This window comes from Tinamus guttatus, unplaced genomic scaffold (genome assembly GCF_059628265.1).
Source record: "Tinamus guttatus ecotype Peru unplaced genomic scaffold, ASM5962826v1 Tinamus_guttatus_pri_ptg000092l, whole genome shotgun sequence".
NCBI lineage: Eukaryota > Metazoa > Chordata > Aves > Tinamiformes > Tinamidae > Tinamus > Tinamus guttatus.
Genome location: NW_028288626.1, coordinates 208,190 through 226,128, shown reverse-complemented (window position 1 = coordinate 226,128; position 17,939 = coordinate 208,190). Strand labels below are relative to the sequence as shown.

The window sequence follows — 17,939 nt, the reverse complement described above, 5'->3', positions numbered from 1 at the left end:
CACATAAATAAAAACCAAAACCAAAGGGTACTTGAAAGATACAGGACACACAAAAACAGAATTATATGCAAGAGGTGTAAGCTGATACAAGCAACTTGTGGAAAGTAATCACAACAGGGGGAAAACAGAGAGGAAAACAAGAGGGCCTTGCAACTAGTAACATTTCTTTGCCCAGAATGACTGTACATGTCAGAATACTCTTCTACAGTCTTCACACCAGCACTACCCAGGAAAACAGTATCTGGCAGAAAGGTCAAGATGTAGTTGTTGGTTCGAAAATAAAATTTTAAGCAACTCGTACTGAAACAGCTCGGAAGAAGGGAGGGAGGAGACTGTCACTAAAGAATAGGTTTTTTTTTTTTTTTTTTTAGGACCCAGAACTCCTCTCACCCATGGAATTTCAAAAAGCTAAAGTGCTTTTTTTAAAAAAATACTTTATTATTATTACTATTAAAAGGTAGCACTGTGCAGAACATAATTTGTGCTGACAAAATAGGACCAATATGCCATGACCAGCAGGTATAAAGCATATATTGCAAAAGGATTCCAGTATTTTAAAACATGTTCATCATTTTAACCAAGAATTCAGGGGACCTTATTAATAAACAACATAAAATATTACAAGTTCATTTGTAAACCACAGCTTACATCAATATTACATGGAGCACCAGCTGTTACTGAAACTTTTGCTTTGCAGTAAGGAAGCTGCAAGAAGTTTACTCAAACGTTACCCTAGAAAAAGCTTCCTGAAAGTCAGTAGGAAGCTTTCAATTGATTTCAGATAAGCAGCAGCTGAAATAAGTTTGAGTATTGTTCTTATGCCTGGGGAGGAAAAACAAAACAAAGCAAAAAGAAAGAGCATATTCATGACCTAAGCAGACAAAGAAAGCTGGAAACAGATGCTCAAGAAACAGTGAATAAAGTGGAAATACAAGGCACTGAACTTTATAACCCCCTGCAACACGTTAGAGCTGCATGGAATCCAGAATGCCAGTGGCCCATAAAAAAACCGCTCAATTTCATACTATACTTGGAAACAGAAAAAGTGAAGATGCTTCTGCTTCTAGGCAGGATGTTCGGCTACATGCTGGACAGGACAGAGAAACAGGAAAGATCAAGGAGAGCAGTAGAACATACCACCCAGAGCCAGGTGAGTTAAGTCTCGCCTGTTTTTCCAGGTTAGGGCACTATTCCCTTTTCCTCCACCTGCACAGTCCCACAGATCATCTGCAGAGAGTCTCAGGCCACTTCTCCAGCCAGGGCAGAGCAGATCAACCAGATGAGCTCCAGCCACCTTTCAGGTCACTAGAACAAGGTGAGAACCAAAAGCCACCTCCTGACAGCTTTGGCCCTCGCTGGGATTACAGCTTCCCAGTGCCCTAAGGGATTCTCCGCCGCAGCAAGGCATCTTGTTACCAGCCCTTAATGGTTGTATGGAAAGTATCTGCTCCAACACTTAAGAGCACCACAGCCTATGCTGGAGACAAAGTGCCTCAGAGGTGCATCAACTCTTCATGCTGCTCTCCCAAGAGCCCTGCAGCTCATTACTCACCTCCAACTTATCTGACAATAATCATGATCTCAATGCACACTGACAAGTTAATTCTAGCAAGGTGACAGCCAATATGCTTGGATGTTTATTTAGAATTATGCTTTACTTCTTTGTAACCTTCACAGAGATATGTTAACATCTACCTAAAATTTAACTCCACTCCTTAGCTGTCACCTCAGCATCTCTGCTACTCAGCTCCAGAAGCAGATGTTCAAAGATTCCATGGAGCACTCAAGCTATTTTCAGATGGTCTTCTTCACTAAGCAAGGATAGACCCTCAGGACTTTCTCCTCACAAAAGTTAAGTGAGTTACAATCAAAGTCCTATTACATTATTTGCAAACCATATCCCAAACATTTTGGCTATCTCAAGTTCACTTTTTGATTGCTGTTTCTCTCCCTACCAGTAACATGACTAGGATAACTCCAACAACCCCTTTGCTCACACTGGGTGGGGGGATTTCCCCAGAGAATCTGACAGAGACACTTGACAAGTGGGTCCCAAGTGTTACGCATCTCCTACCCTGCAGATATTTACACATCTGCAGCAGGAGCTGGCACTAACTCATGCGGCTACACACACAACTGATGAAGATCGTATCAGTAGGAATGATTGCACCACAACCCCATTAGCTTGTAATCCTGCCCGTGCAAATATCTAGATATGATTCTTCACTTGCATAGTTGAAACAACAAATACATATTTTTAAATAAATAGCCTCCCCACAATACACTAACGAAAAACTTCCTCAAATTTTGTGGGGCTAAGTGGAATTAAGTCCCCCATTACTACCACCACTGTTCCTCAAGGCTAGATTCACCTACATGAGGTGACTGAGTAATCCTTCCTAGCCTTGGACTAACCTAGCACAGGCAAGCAAGCATCACCTCAGATGATTTGGACAGGACCATTTGCATTCTTCCTGTGAAGCACACTGACATTTTATTATGTTGTGCTTACAAAGCGAGAGACAACAACTCCTTCCAGAGTTTGCTTTCTAAAGTGGAAGCAGAGCGTGGTGATGCAGAAATAGATTTGATTCTATTGGTGTAACAGAGCATCTTTTAGATAACAAAAATACAACTGAGGATGCAGCCAACTTCCCTGATTCCAGAGAACAACAGCTCCACATAAATGCATTTAACATCCGAACACTTAAGCTAGTTGTTAAAAAATATGACAAATATATATTGCCTCCCTTTATATCCATTCCATTCCCTTCCTTTTTGCTTCACCAACACAGACACATTACTGAAGATTCATTCAAGTTTCTTTTCAGCTGCTGCTTTGAACTGAGCAGCGAGGACAGGAACAAAATCTCCTATTCAAATCACAGAGATTATAAGAGGTTAATCCTCCTGATGCTGGCAACACAGACAACTCTATCAGGTGACCTGGTTCCCCAAGCAAGAGGTGAACTAACCAGTAATCCAAGCAGCTTCTCCTCCTCTTCAATGTCTGTTGCAGTCTTTATTTTATTGGTACAAAGCAGCTGGAATGCAACATACTAGTTACTATATGTGCCACTTTCCCTCCAAAGAGGTTTTCTATTAGATTTTGCTACAGTCCCCTTGCTCTAAGGAGCTCCTTGCAGATTTGTCCTGAATTTCTCATTGTTTTGTTTCTAGAAGAGATAGTGTTTCTCTATGCCTGCATCAGTGCCTGTTTAGAAAAGAAAAAAAAAAAAACTTAAATGTTTCAAAATTAGATACTGAAAATATGAAAATATGAAAATATTACTGGGCACAAAGAAAAAAAGAGAGGCTTCCAGGTTTTGAATGGCATGAATTATATTTCTTTCAAGCTCTGAGGTTCAGAAATAGATTATTTTATATTAATGGAAATATCTTAATTGAATAAATGGGGGAAAAAAGACTCTATTTAATTTTACATAAAACAGATCTCAACTCATATATGCCCACAGCTGTCAAAGACTAAGGAAACGGGCATAATGAAAGCCATATCCCCTCACTCTAAGGACAAGAGACAGACAGATGATGCAGCCTGTCTGCTAAAGGTCAGTTTTAATTAGTGAGCTGACTGTATTGGCAACCCAAAAGTCCATAAGAAAATCTTTATGAATTATTTTATGAATTTATGAATCATGAAAGAAAAGTGAGGGGGAAAAAAACACACACACACAAGCCAAAGAGCAAAAAAACCCAAAGCTTAACTCAGAAAACACATGAACAGACAGGTTATAGCTCTCATTTCTCTTAATAAAAAAAAAAAAATCACCTTTTTATAGAATAATTATTCCAAAGACATGACGCAGATTCAGCACCTGCTGAGGCATTGCAGCTACTGGCAAAGGCCATTAAAATGACCCAGAGTTACCAGGTCTAATCACACAGCCTGCCCACTGCAGTGCAATAGCTGTTGGAAGGCAAGTACCATCTCTCTAGTACCCAAAAAAAGAATTAAAAAAAAAAAAAAAGGGAATTACAGAGAGAATGAAAGAATTTTTACTTTGGAGCAAGCCTCTCTCCCTAGAGAAGCAAGGAAGTCTCCGGAAGGACTTGGGTTCGCACCCTGCCCAAATAAGTTTCATTTCGACCAGCAGCGCCCTGTGAGGAAAGTTCACCAGGAGCCATCGCCACCCCGCTCGCGGCCTCGCTGCCTTTTCCGGTAGTTTCGACTGAGCTGGAGCACGGCAGGGATCAACGCGCTGGAACGCGGCTCCTCGCCGAGCAGGCCCGGGCGCTGCCTCGCGGCGGAAGGCCTAGCGCCAAGGGCGGACATCAAGAGCTGCCGCGGCTCGCGTTGGCGAGCTGCACGGGCTGGGCAAAAAGAGAAATTCAGAACCAAACCAGCAGCATATCTGTGGTGCACTCGGCAACTACTTAAAAGAAAGAAAGAAAAAAAAAAACTAAGGCAACTGATAAGCTCCCAGGAAAAACAGCACCTGTGCTTTCCTGCACCAAGTAACGAAGCAGCGCTTGTGCGCCTTGAAAATTAACCCTAATGAAAATAATGCCGTGTTGCTTAAACACTTCAGTATTTTGGTTCACGAGACAGAGCAAGGTGTAACGTCTGGGGGTGGAGTTGAGCACGAGCACCAAAATGGAAGAGTAAAAGAAAGTTTCAGGATATCAGCTATGGTCTGTGATTTCCATGGGCAAACACAAAGCTCAGCTGAACAGTGTTTGCAGCCTGACTTCACATCCAGCAGCTCACAAGCCGAAAATGGTCTGTCCCTGGACAGACCATCATGGACAGAGGACCGTTGGCTCAGCACCAACATTTTTCTTCTTCCCTCACTCTCTCTTTTTTTTTTTTTTTTTTCCTCGTTCTTTTAAGGTCTTAAAACATTGATCCCTTCCAATACTCCACAAGGCAGCTGAGGAGGATGGGTCTAACATTTTAAAACAAAAACATGAGTTGTAAAGATGGAAGTATTTTCTAAAATGCTGTGGATACCCCAACAAGCACTGGATTTTAACTGCATTTGGGATACTCCCCATGGCAGTTTTGCAGTATCTGCAAGGGCTACATCTCCCAAACGTATTAACATTCATTTGCCAACACTTCTGTTCCAGCACAGCATCTATGCAGAGAACTGAACCACATCCAAGGGTTACTATGCCAAGGATTATATCCAAGATAGTTGTCCTGAAACTCATGCTGTTTGCTTGCATTTCATCACCCATAAAAAACAAAAGTGAAATTCCATCAGACTAAATGTTAATGGTGTCAAAATCATTAAGTAAAATAAACAGCCTTGGGTGGCAATTTAGGATGAGCAGACTTCCCCATATGTAGCTTATCTTTTTATTATTAGAATTTATACCTCAGCAAGCCAATCAATCAAAAATTTTACCTGAATGTGCAATTCGTCTACAGCAAATGTTTGTCACTGACGTTAAATCAGGAACCATCCATGTGTTAGAGCCACGAGGATCACTGGACTGGAAAGGCCTTTTGGGGTTACTGAACCCAGTGCAGACCAGTATTTCCTCTTCCCACTGTCACTTGTTACTGCTTGGCACCACAGTGTTGAGTAGTAAGGACTACCCAAAACCTCTCCTTTTACCACCAAGCTCCTTGGTCCTTCCTCTATCACAAATTCTTGCCATTTGCCTTGACACACATACTCTTCCACTTAATATCAATCCATTTTCATTACAGCTGTCCTCATGGTCATTTAATTCTTCATGCATCATGTTTGCCTACCCCCAAATCAGTTGTACCATGAGGACTTGGCTCAGCAAGAGCTTTAACCTATACACGCCTACTTTTCTGGCCATATCACAGGAGAAAGACATATTTGATCTCCCACTAGCCCTGCCTGTGTTGCTAGCCTCTGCTTCCCTCCTTTACCTACTTCACATTTCTTCTACCAATTCCCATTTTTGTGAAGGAAATAAAAAACCCTGCCTGCTATGGTTATTCGTGAGAAACTAATATCAAAGCCCCCCCAAAATGCATGTAAAAAGTTATTTCTATTCTCTCTGGTTAGTTTTAAACCTGTACATATTGTCACAGTCTCAAGACCTCGATATTTTGCCCACATCTATCACCCATCTCCTTGTCCTTTCTGCCAACCTACAGAAACCACCTTTCTTGTTCTCCACTAAGGTGATGCCACTGCTTGCTTAGAGCAGTATTTAAACTGCTTAGAGCAGAATTTAAACTTCTGTTACCAGACCGTGATTTCAAGCATCCTGTGTTTAGTGCTCTGGATTACAGATTACATGATCCACAATGTCAGGCTCAAATGCACCAAAGCATTAAAGTTTTGCTCTCACTCCATAACTCCATGTATCATTGTCAATATCACTTATCATTTGCAATGTCACCTTCACAAAAAGCAACTCTGGGATCACACTCAGAGCTCCAGCTTGTCCTTGTGGCACAGTGATTCCTTACTTCGTGAGATTGACTGCTTCTTTTCATGTGACTAAAGTGCCTGGTCCCTCATTTAATACCCTTTGCAAGACCTCCAATCATTTCCTGCACTGGAAACATCTACCATATCCCTCAATTTCCTGTTCTCCAAGATACACCTTCCTTTACAAACCGATTTTTGCCCACACCTCTCACAGGTTCTGTTTGCTTACCATATCCTGGCTTAACAACCAAATGAATCACCAACTCTGGGGTCATTTCCTAGGTGGAGCCTCTGCTTGTTATTTGAGATGTTAATATTTGGCCCTTCAACTTCTCAGCATTCCCTGTTTTTCTCCAAATCCAGTTCTTCTCCAACCTGACTTGAATGGAATCTTTGGTTTCTACTTAACCCAGCTTAAGCAGTGATCACTGAAATCATGTTCACCTCTACATTTGGCTTCTCTGCAGCATCTTCTATGCTTCTCAAAGACAAATCTACATCGATCTGTTTGCTTCAGTCACTATTTGATGAGATTGCCAGCTACTATAGCTCTTCGTCTAACCACTACCAGCAGCTTTTGTCCTCTGATGTGAGGAGTTAATTTCTCACAGGGACAGCACCCAGAAACATTTATCTCTAACCATATTACAAGACGTTCACCTACATTTAAATCCTGGAGTACGTGCAGTAGATCCACTGCCGCAACAAAATCTCTTATCGGCTCTTCCCAAAGTAATTTCAGTCCAGCTGGTTCCTCTTTATCCACACTAATGCTGCTTTACAATTCCTCATCACTAACACGCTGGAAGTCATGCCAGCCACCTTTCTTCCTCTCTCTCCATCTGAGAGCATCCCCTCCAGCATCTCCATTCCCATCATACCCCCACTCCACCAGGCTTCTGATAACCCTGTGGAAGCTAGTTCCAACTTCCACACCAACAGTTCAAGTCCCACCATTTCACTCCTGGCCCCCTTTATGATACTCATATATTTGTACCTTCTTGAAAACAAACTCAAAGAAATTACTAATTAAGATGTTTTTCACTATTTAAAATCATATTACTAGTCATTCCGGAATTAAGCAACCCATAATTCATCTCCTCTATCAACACTTCACTGATGCTCAATGAGAAAAAACACAACGCAACTCCCAACAGGCATGCACAGGGTTTACTGCAAGCAAACCTGGATGTCTACCATGAGCTGCTCTGCTCCAATAAAGCCAGAACACACTTCTGAATCTGACATAAGTGCCAGATAAATACAGAGTGGTTTCAAATCTACAACAGAAGTAAAAAGTTTGCTGCTAAAGCTGTTAAGCGAGAGTGGTAAAATATTGATGTGAACATACCCATCTGATGGGTCATGCCATGTGTTCATCTCCTTTTACCATGGAAAAGAACACTCAGCACTTTTCGTTACAAACAGACTAGCCACAACACAACAGCCAAGTAGCTCCACTCAAGTAACAAAAACATTAACCAGTTTTATCCTTCCAGTCATTAACTATCTGAAGGGAAAACATGGATTTCATAATGGCCTCTTCAAGCCAAGAAAAGGTTCACCAGCTTCTGTCATTTTGATGCTAAAGCTACATGACCAGTTCAGTCTAGAAAGCACAAATTTGTCAAGCAGGATGATAACATTAACATGAGAAGGCAGCTGCCTGGAACTGCAGTAAATCCTTCATCAATTTTAATTCAAAACCTGATGTTTTTCTAAAAGGCAGTACTTTTTACTGTAATAACCTGTTTTACAGAGGGTTGTATTAGATTATGACAACTCATTCAGGCCTTATAGCTATAGTTTTTCTAAGCGGTTAATCTCCTGAAAATATCTGCAACTAAAACAGAGCATACACAGACTACACTGACTTATTTTATCAAAATCTAATAAGACTTTTCATATGCAGCAAACTTTACCAGGTAGAAAAGGTTTAAACAAAATCATTGTTACACATCCATTTCCCTCTCCCATCAGATCCATATCCATTCTGCATGCCAATGCCAGCAACTTACAGCAAGTTTCAGGTTCAGATCAGGAATTCAAGTTTGGGGGATTTTGGAACAAGAAACTGACAAGACTTCATTTTAAAAAATAAAGAATATACTGTCCTACGAAAAGTATTAAAATTTTTGGTGTTATCATTCCCACATTAAAAAAAAAATCAAGGGAGCCTCAGCTTTGTCATGATTTCTGGCCCTCAAAGAGGCCTCTCCAAGGGAAGCCACCTGGTGCGGACCTCTTGCAGAAGCCACGATGCCTTGAGAGGGCGGCCACTTGTTTGCTCTTGAAGAAGCCTCATGAGCAAGTTTGACTTACGAAATTGAGAAGTTGGAGAAAATGGCAATGATACAATTTTCCAAAATGCTCGTAGCTATTTACCCAGCAGTGAAATTCCTCCCTCACCCAGACCTGATAAGCTACCTTGACATCATCTCAATCATCTAGGTCCCTTTACGAAAAACAGTTATTCAAGGTTTCCAGCAAAACAGTTTGCAAATCTCCAGTGTAGCTGCAGTTTTAACAGCCCAAAGAGACTTGCCAAGACCTGTGGTTGTGGCAACAGAAGAGCTTGCAGGCAGTTTGAGGATCTTCTGACAACTGAAAACAAATCATCCTAGGTACTGAAAGTCTGAAGCAGTCCCTGGACTTTTCTTAAAGACAAGTTCTGTGGTTTAAACATGCCCCCAGGAAATGAAAGAGCACTAAAGGGTTTCCTTCTAGATATTTAAATATCTACATATTCCTCTATACATATGCACACTCATATGTTTTTTTTCCTTGAAAACTGCTATGTTTGATGGACAGAAAGTTTGAGTTTAGAATATAGCCCTAGGGAAACTAGGGTCGGGTTACACTTTTGGCCAGCACCTTACCTTACATGCCGAGTGCATGCTGATGTAGTGACCGCTTTCCTTTTGCCCAATGTGGAGTTCACACTGCACTCTAGGGACCCAAGCTCCTTTTTTTTAGGAAAGACCAACAAAAAGGAAGACAGATTGGCTGCACATTGTGGAGTTCACCTGGACAGAGAGGTGACCAGGAAGTCCTTTTGCATGGATTTTTTTTTAATGATGCAATTTACACTAGGTATTACTTATCAAGTTGAACTGAGAAAATGTCTATCAATGCACAGAAGTTTAATTCTGCAATTATTTTATACATAATAAATATGTCTCAATGCTGTAGTCTGTTCAGCAGAGCATTTAGCTGTAAAGATATAAGAGGTTTAAGTCATAGAAGCTTTAAGTAATAAGGTTTAAACCAGTATTCCTTAAAGGAACACAGTCAAGGCCAGACGCTAAACATTTCATCAAAGCATGATAACAGTTCTAGCTTGGAGATTAATCTCAAACAAGACATTCCCTCTTATCCCACCTCAAAAATCCCATTCCAGCCCGATTCACATTCTATTCATACATATCTCAGGTGCAAGAAAGAGGAGAAGGGGGCTGAGATGAGCACAAAGTTGTTAAAAGATCAAACAAACTTACATTTCCAAATGCCCCGTTCCCCAAATACAGAGGGAAAAAGGAAACAAAAATCACTTTTTAAAAAAACTTTAAGACTTTTTTTTTGAATTCATGCCCAGCAAATGACAAATTTACTAATTTGGGTTTTTGTTCATTTTTTGTTTTTACAAAATTTAAGCCCCAGCCATCAGAAGAAATGCCTGCAAGCAAAGGGGGTGAGGGACACATGCCTCACACTCCTTCAATTTAATTTCCTCTCAGAACGGTATTTCCATAAGCTACAGGGCTCTAAATGTAAACGTAGATTTCCATAGTGAGTGCTGGTAGCCACATTTTTTTTTTTACAATTCTTTTCAAATCCTATCCCAAACAATCTGAGAAAAGGTTAAACATAGAGATGCTTGGAAATAGTGTGCCAGAAGCTGAGTCACTGCCATGAACAGGCAGCTACTCCTTTCCTTTTTAAGATGCTCCCATGCAACCCCCAAACACAGTAAATCTGCTAGCACCATCATCCTTGCTCCATTTCCTTGACACTTTCCATAACCAGATGCACAACCACGTCATAACCCAGTACTAATGAAGTTCAACCAACATTAGTCCACGGAAGTCCTCAGGTGAGGACGTCTCTTCATCTAACTTGGCCTCAGGTCTCCACACTCTACAGCAAGGAAACACTAACACCAGGAGGTACTCAACATGTTCTGCACTAGCTCAAAGTGTAATTATTCAGTCGAAACTTGCAGCTAATAAGAGGATAAAAAAAAAAAAAAAAAACAAACTTTAAATGGCTTCAAGGAGTCTGTTTTGAAAGCCTGAAGACATTTTTGGAATCCACCAAGCAACCCTTATTACACCTCTGCTGCACCTTTGCCTGACATAACAACTAGAGACCTTTCGGTTTAACTTTGTTATTCTGATTAAATTTGAAGCTTATTTCCTAGCTAAACTAGAAATAAAAATGCTTGGGATAACACACCACAATATCGAGCAAAAAAAACAGTTAACAGGCATCTGTGAACTGATCATGGACGAGAGTGTTAGACAGACATGAAGACGTCCTGCTGCCAGGCTGGAGAGCGCGTAGGGCTACCGGTGACTCTTCGCTCCTTCAAAACTTGCAGGTAGCTTCCTAACAAGAGAAGGGTTGAGCAGGCAGCAGCAGAACTGAATCCTATTGAGATTACTGTTAAAATCACTCAGATAAAAGAATCCTTGAAAAGTGGCCTACCGCAGTGATTAAACCGAATGACATGTGGCTAGTTCAAAAACAGACTCAAACAGTTCACAGGAGGCATTTCGAAGGGGCTAATTTCAAAATCTGGGGATAATTATTAGTAAAATTCATTGAAAAGAATAAATACGATTCAAAACCATCATGATACAGGCATAATTTGCAAAGAGTCATCTCCAGGACCAAAAAGCCATTATTCCTCAAGCAAGATCAGTTTTTGATAAGGGTCCCTCCTACTCCTAGAGTGGCAAAGACATATAAAGCATGGCAGGGCATGGAAGAAATAGACAGTATCAACACACATGAGTAGCATTAAGTATAGGAAGTTGAATTGTAAAAAATTGTCTGAGAGCACTAGATATACAAATATATATATGTATTACAGGAAAGCACTAAGAGGGATATTGCCTTTCCAGATCATTTACTGACAAAACTGTTAATAGCAAAGAAGTGTCAGGTATCGAATAAATATTTGCCCCATGTTTGCTAACAGGCAGAGGACCTGTCTGATCAAATAGTAAGTACAGTGAATCCATTAGTAAGTGACAAAGTGACTAAACATCCTATACACAAACAATAACCATCAGGCGGTCTAGATAACTGGCACTCGAAGTCATGAAAGAAGTCAGTACCTCAATGATGTTTGTGTTAAATGCAACCTGAAAGATTAGGAAAGAGGCTAACAGAGGAGCAGGAGTGGCCGCTTCCAAGGAATACCCAGAACCATCCCGGGGAAGGGCAGGTACCTACAGAGCACATTGCCAGTTCCAGGCAGAAACATTTGCTGGAATAATAGAATTAATGCATGTGGGGAAACAACAATTGCAAATTGGCAGTGGTTTGGAAATGCTTACCTGAACTACAAAGATACAACAGGCAGAGTTTCAGGAGACATTTGACTTAGTAGTGCATGATGTTTTCAATACAGTGTAAAATGCCCTATCAGCAAGCCAGTGAAACAGCAACGGTACCACTTGAGAGAAAAGGCCCATGGGTGGAATTCCCCAAATGAGCAGTATTAACACCTGCCACAGTCCAATATTTGCAATGCTAGATTAGGCATTTGTTGCTTATTTAAAGTAAAAAAAAAAAAAAGGCAGAACATAGAAACTAGTGAAAAGGCAAATAGTAAAAGAAGCACGAAGCGCAACAGCCTCTCAAGCGTAAGCAGGGCCCACGTCAGAACAAAATGCATGTAAAATCCTGCCCAATGCAGAGAGATCCAAACACTCAGGGCACAGCTGTAAAAGAGGAACCTGCATCCCAGAAAGCACCAGCCGAGTTTTATAGGTCACAAAGTCCTTGGCAAAGATGGCTAATGCATGCACAGATAAGCAAGACCTATGAATAGGAATAAAGCAGATTTTAGTTCTTCAGTCAACGATGATGAGATCAACGCAATATTAAATCCAGTTTTCATTTCTATAGAAACTTCAGAAGCACAGTCAGAAAATAAAGACGCAGAGAAGAGCAGCAGTTCAAATGCCAAAAGGAAGCCTTCCAGACAGCCTTGGGGAGTTGGTAGTTCACCTAACGAGAGACGGATGCAAATGTTTTCACATACTTCCACAAAAATAAAATGCCAGGTAATGGCAGCCTTTAATCTATCAAAAAGAGAGTGCAAGTCCCTATATACCCACACAGCAATTCCCAGTCCACGTATGTGCCAGCAGCGCTGTTTGTAATGCCACATAATGAGTTACCTGCAGGAAAAAAGCAATAGTTGCATCATTCTGCTTAAACTACCTTGGCTCTCTGGAAAGAGCACTGAAGGTGGCTTTAATGAGTGATGAAAGTAGTTCTCAAAACGTTTCTTAAAATTTGGTAACAAGGAAGCAGGGAAAAAATATGTGGGAGTTCAAAGGAAAGTAATAAGGTCATTTGCAGGCAAAAAATATGCATCCCGCATGCCTCGAAGTCAAATATTTGAGGAAAAAAATAAGAAAAAACCCACAGTTTAATTTGCCTGAACTTTACATGACAATGTGTAAACTGCAATTTGCATACTCGTGCAGGACAAAATGAGCAGCTTCCAGCATTTGGATAAATCCATCCGTTTGTTGCTTATTACACCTGCAGGTTAAAAAGAACTTTAATAAGTTTGACTTGGCAGAGTCCAAGCTGAAGGAGTCAGCAGAAGGGCCACCAGGCGAACAAGAAGAAAGTACCTGCTGTGGCAGCGGGGCACATTGCCTTCACCTCCCTGAAAACTGCAGAGGATTTTCAAGTACCTCCTAGCCCCAAATACTTGAAAGTCCAAACTGTTGCAGCTTAGCAGTATGACAGTGTTCAGAGCTGAAGGAGTGCGGGTTTGCAAGATGAATGAATTTGCACTGGTGCAGCACAAGCCAAACGCTGCTTGTAGGTTTTCAACATTTATATTATTTGACAAGCTGAGAAGAGGCAAGAAAGCTTTAAAGTTTTGTCTCCAAATAAGCTGCCAACTACACACATCAGTTTTCCAAACTCAAGACATAGCACAAAGAAGTTCCTTAAGTAGCAGAGACTCTTCAGTGTTAACATAACATAAACATAACATTTAACATAAATTCCTAATGCATTTTGTGTTGCTCCAATAGTAAATAAACTCGTAGCTTCATGATTAATTGCAACTAGAAATAAAAAAATGGGGTTTTTAAGAGTTATACAGCAATCTATCCATGAAGCATTATGCTTTTATTCATACCCTTGCTTCATACCTTCTATTTCTGCAACTCCATTTAGAATCCAGTTCTTTTCTTTCCCCTTTTGATCTATACAAAGACTTTTTTTTTTCTTTCAGTTTAGCAACCGTTTTACACCACAATCACAACCTAGCAGCACAAAGACGCTATTGCTAAGGGCGCTGTTTACCAGCGTGCACCGCAGGAAGCTGCAAGCAGAGACCTTCACCGTTGCGACACACCAGGAGCGGCAGGAGCTGCATTCAGCCCCACGAAACACAGAGGTGAGCTGGGGCTACCGTGTCAAGGAAAAAAGTCTTTTCCACACAAAGAAAAAGCCTTGATGTTTGTTTAAGGAAAGAAAAAAAAAACACTTCACACACAAAGAAAAAGACTGGATGTTTGATCACTTGCTTCAAGTTATGGATATTTTTAGACACTCCACAGGGTCAGTGCGCTTTCACTGCTAGGATCAATACCATTCATTTCTTCCACCTGCTTCCTTCAGTTGGACACAGTTTACTTCAGTGGACAATTACTGCTACCTCGATTTTGCCAGCAATATAGGGACGTACAGTTCATTTCAGCAAATCATATTCCAGCACCCCTTGCAATTCTGATAAATAAATGCCCACAGATAGACAAACCTTCACAACTCTTCATAGCAGCAGCAACGTAGGTGATACGCACAGAAAGCCCCCAGTCTCCAGCTGGTGTCATTACACAGAACGGTTAGAAATGTATCATTTCAGAGTGCAAGACCAGAACAGATCCCCTAATTCAATCCTCTAAATACCTGAGTCAGCTAAATCTCACACAGACACTGCTCATCAGGCTCCGAAACTTCAGTCAGACAAAAGCACTCAGACCCTCCTGGGACTAAGCTGCGTCACACGCACAGAGAGGAGGCAAGATCCTTGAGACAGCAAGAGCTGGGGGCAATATAAGGTATAATAAAAGTGTGTAAGCAAAAGGCTTTGGAGCTGGATGCAAAGGCTGCAAAGGAGCTGATGAGGAAGCACCCAGATCACTGGGTGATCTGACCTCCGGGGGCTCCCTCCTTTCCGAGGACCCCTGCCCTGAGACGAGAGGTGTTTCTATCTGTAAGAGAACTGGAAAGATAAGGAAAAAAAAACCTTATCAGAAATAAGAGCAAGGTAAAAATCAAGACCTCTAAGAGAAGGCCAAGAAAGTTAACACAAGACTGATGTGGAAGTCTAGGTTGCTTCACTGGGATTCCTTTTATTCAATATGGGCTATATTCACAAATACAACACTAAATGCAAACTAATAAAACAAACTATGCCAAGAGAAGATTATAGGACATAATCCACCCACAGCTGCTCTGACCAGGAGTGTATGCAATCTCTTTTGCACTCAAGCGGGAAAAAATAAAATATGAAGAAGTCTCCTGAAAAAAAAGCCTTAATCATTTAAAATTCAGGATTTGTTCTCTGCTTAAATTGAACCCTCTGTGCCTTTCAGAATTCCTCCAAAAAAAGACATCCTTTGGATCCTCCTACTTCCACAGTCGGTCCCACCAGCTCACTCTGCACATCCTCTGCCAGCAGGCGAGTCCAAGGTTTTCCAGCAGGTGCTTCCGTGGGGAATATGCCACAAAGCTTCCAAAAAAAGTACCTGCTCCCAGTTCTGGGAAGAAAAGAGGAGGAGAAACATGCAGTTAAAAATGCCATGAATAAGCCATGCACATTGGCCAGTCTTCCAGGAAGAAGGACAGCAGATAGGTTTGTATGATGGGCACTGGTTTAGATTATCCATTCACTGAAATATTATTAACACATACAATTCAGGCAGAAAAAAAAAATCCACCAAATTGCATCACTATCTTTCTGTCTGCCAGGGCTGTTGTTATATTGTCACTTAGGAGATTTTCCATGTTTCATTTATCCACTGGAGTCCAATTCAGAGACAAATAGCAGGGTCTCAATCACCTGCATTTCCTTTGCAGGTTTTTTTTGGTCATTTTTCCTTTCTTGATCTCAGATTTACAACATCCAACCTCACGTTACTCTGCAGCTTTACACATGCACACTTTCTTAATCAGAAAATTGAAAAGTGATTCTTTAACAGCTGCACTGCTTTCTGAGCAAGACCTGTTCACAGCAGAAAGGGTAAAGGCAAGAAAAAAGTGACACTTTTTCACAAGTGACCGTGAACAGCACTTTCTCCTGCTTGCTCCCGAAGTTCCTGCTCTATCTCAGCTCCTTATGTACATTTAAGTTGTCAGAATACTCTAGTTCAGCATGGCATTTTCTGCTTAATAGTTCACACTTGTGGGATTTAGGTGTCTCATTCTTGCCATCAGGAACTTTCAATAAATACGTTCCTTCAAGGTTAGTAAATCACTGTATTCTACATGCTTAGAACAAAGTTGCTCCATATCATCTATCCAAATCACCACCACCATCATCTAATCTCTTAGCACCTTAACTGAGATGAAAGCTTTAATCGTCACTGTCACAATTCACCAGCTCTTGAGTTTCTTCCGAACTCTAGATCTTTATTCCTAAGCAAAGAATAAGCCAAATATAAAGGTGCCTTGTCCTAGGCCGTTGAAATGCTTTTACCCCAAAGGCTCTACAGACCAAACGTCTGGACCCTGGAGTTGTCTGGCCACTTCAGGAATGAAGTCATTCAGTTCTCATTCTTCCACTATTCCAAGCAAAAGAGATATAAATACGTCTTTAACACATCTCCACATAGTGCCAGGAGAACAGCCTGAGAACCACCACTACAGAGCACCAAGCACATCCTCCATCAGAAGCCTCACTCAGATCTCTCTTGGGCTTGGAAAAGGACCTACGGGAAGCTGCTGCCATTGGGACCATTGGCCCAAGCAGCCCAGCCAGGAAAGCAGAGCAATCCAGGGGGAATTGCTACCCATCCTGCCAGCCGAGCAGCATCTCCCTGCACTCCAGAGACACCGGCGTTCAGGAGGCTGCTCTGAGCAGGCTCTGCTTGGCACCGTGGCCAGATTCCCCAAGAGGTCATGCTGATGAAAGAGCAGCTGTTTTCCTTGGAAATGAAGCCTTGGAACACCTTGGAGCCTCCTCCTTCTTGGGATTGCCTCACCTGGCGTTCCAAGACCCCAAAGCAGCGCCCCAGCACCACGCGCGAACACCCCGCTCCTCCGCACGTCCGAGGTGCCATCGCCTGGCAGCATCCTTGAGGAGCCAAGAACCAGCTCCCAGAGCTGGGCTGCACTTGGAAAAGTCTTTGCCTACTTCTCCCTGCGCTGCTCAGGCATGACCCAGAGCCGCACGGGTGAAGCGTGCGAGACAAACGTCACGTCTCGCCCAACTCCTTACATGCAACAGGTGCTTTTTAATAAAAGGACTGAATCTTAACTTAAAACAAAGCACCTCTCCTACAAGAGCAGCGCTCGCCCCGGAGGGACACGCGCTCGCCAGCACCGTCCCCCCGCGCGGGGTCCTGCCCGCGAGCGGCGCCCCGGCCCGCGGAGCCGCAGCCCGGGCGGCAGCCGGGAAGCTGCCCCGCCGGCGCCGCGCGCGCCCCGCCGCGGCGGCGAGGAGAGGCCGCCCGGGCCGCCGCCGCCGCCCGTCCCCCCGGCACTCACCCCGCACGCAGAGCAGCGACATGGCGGCGGCGCCTCAGCTGCCGCCCCGCCGGCCGCCCCCGGCTCTCCTCATGCCGCCCCGCGGATCGGGCGGCGGCGGCGGCGGCGCGGGCGGCGGCGGGGGCGGAGCGGCGCGGGCGGCGGGACGGGCCGGGGCGGCGCCGCGGGCGGCCCCAGCGCGGGGCGGGCGGCAGGGGGCGCCCCCGCCCGGTAACCACGGCAACGGCGCGCCGCCATCTCCGCGGGGCCCGGCGGGGAGCGCTGGGTGCCGGGCCCGGCCCGGACCGGCCCGGCAGCAGCGAGCGGGGCTCGTGGGCGTCGCGCTCCGAGCTGCGGCGGCTCCCCGGGAGCCCCGGAACGCGGGGCGAAGCGGCGGGACGCGACGCGACAGGACGCGACACAACATGACATGACACAACATGACATGACACGACACGACACGACGCGACACAACATGACATGACATGACACGACACGACATGACACGACATGACACGACGGGACAGAACATGACATGACACAACACGACGGGACAGAACATGACATGATATCACATGCAGGCTCACTCGGTAGCTAAGATGGCTA

General features: G+C 43.2%; 1 protein-coding gene across 1 annotated transcript in view; it reads right to left on the bottom strand.

Moving 5' to 3' along the window:
- Positions 1 to 17,459, bottom strand: part of LOC148595490 (protein unc-13 homolog B-like) — a 146,755-nt gene extending 129,296 nt beyond the window's left edge. Inside the window, exon 1 of the mRNA XM_088520579.1 lies at positions 17,355 to 17,459. Within this exon, the coding sequence (XP_088376705.1) occupies positions 17,355 to 17,376 (22 nt within the window). The 5' untranslated portion in view covers positions 17,377 to 17,459. The remainder of the gene's footprint in view (positions 1 to 17,354) is intronic.
- Positions 17,460 to 17,939: the final 480 nt, after the last annotated feature.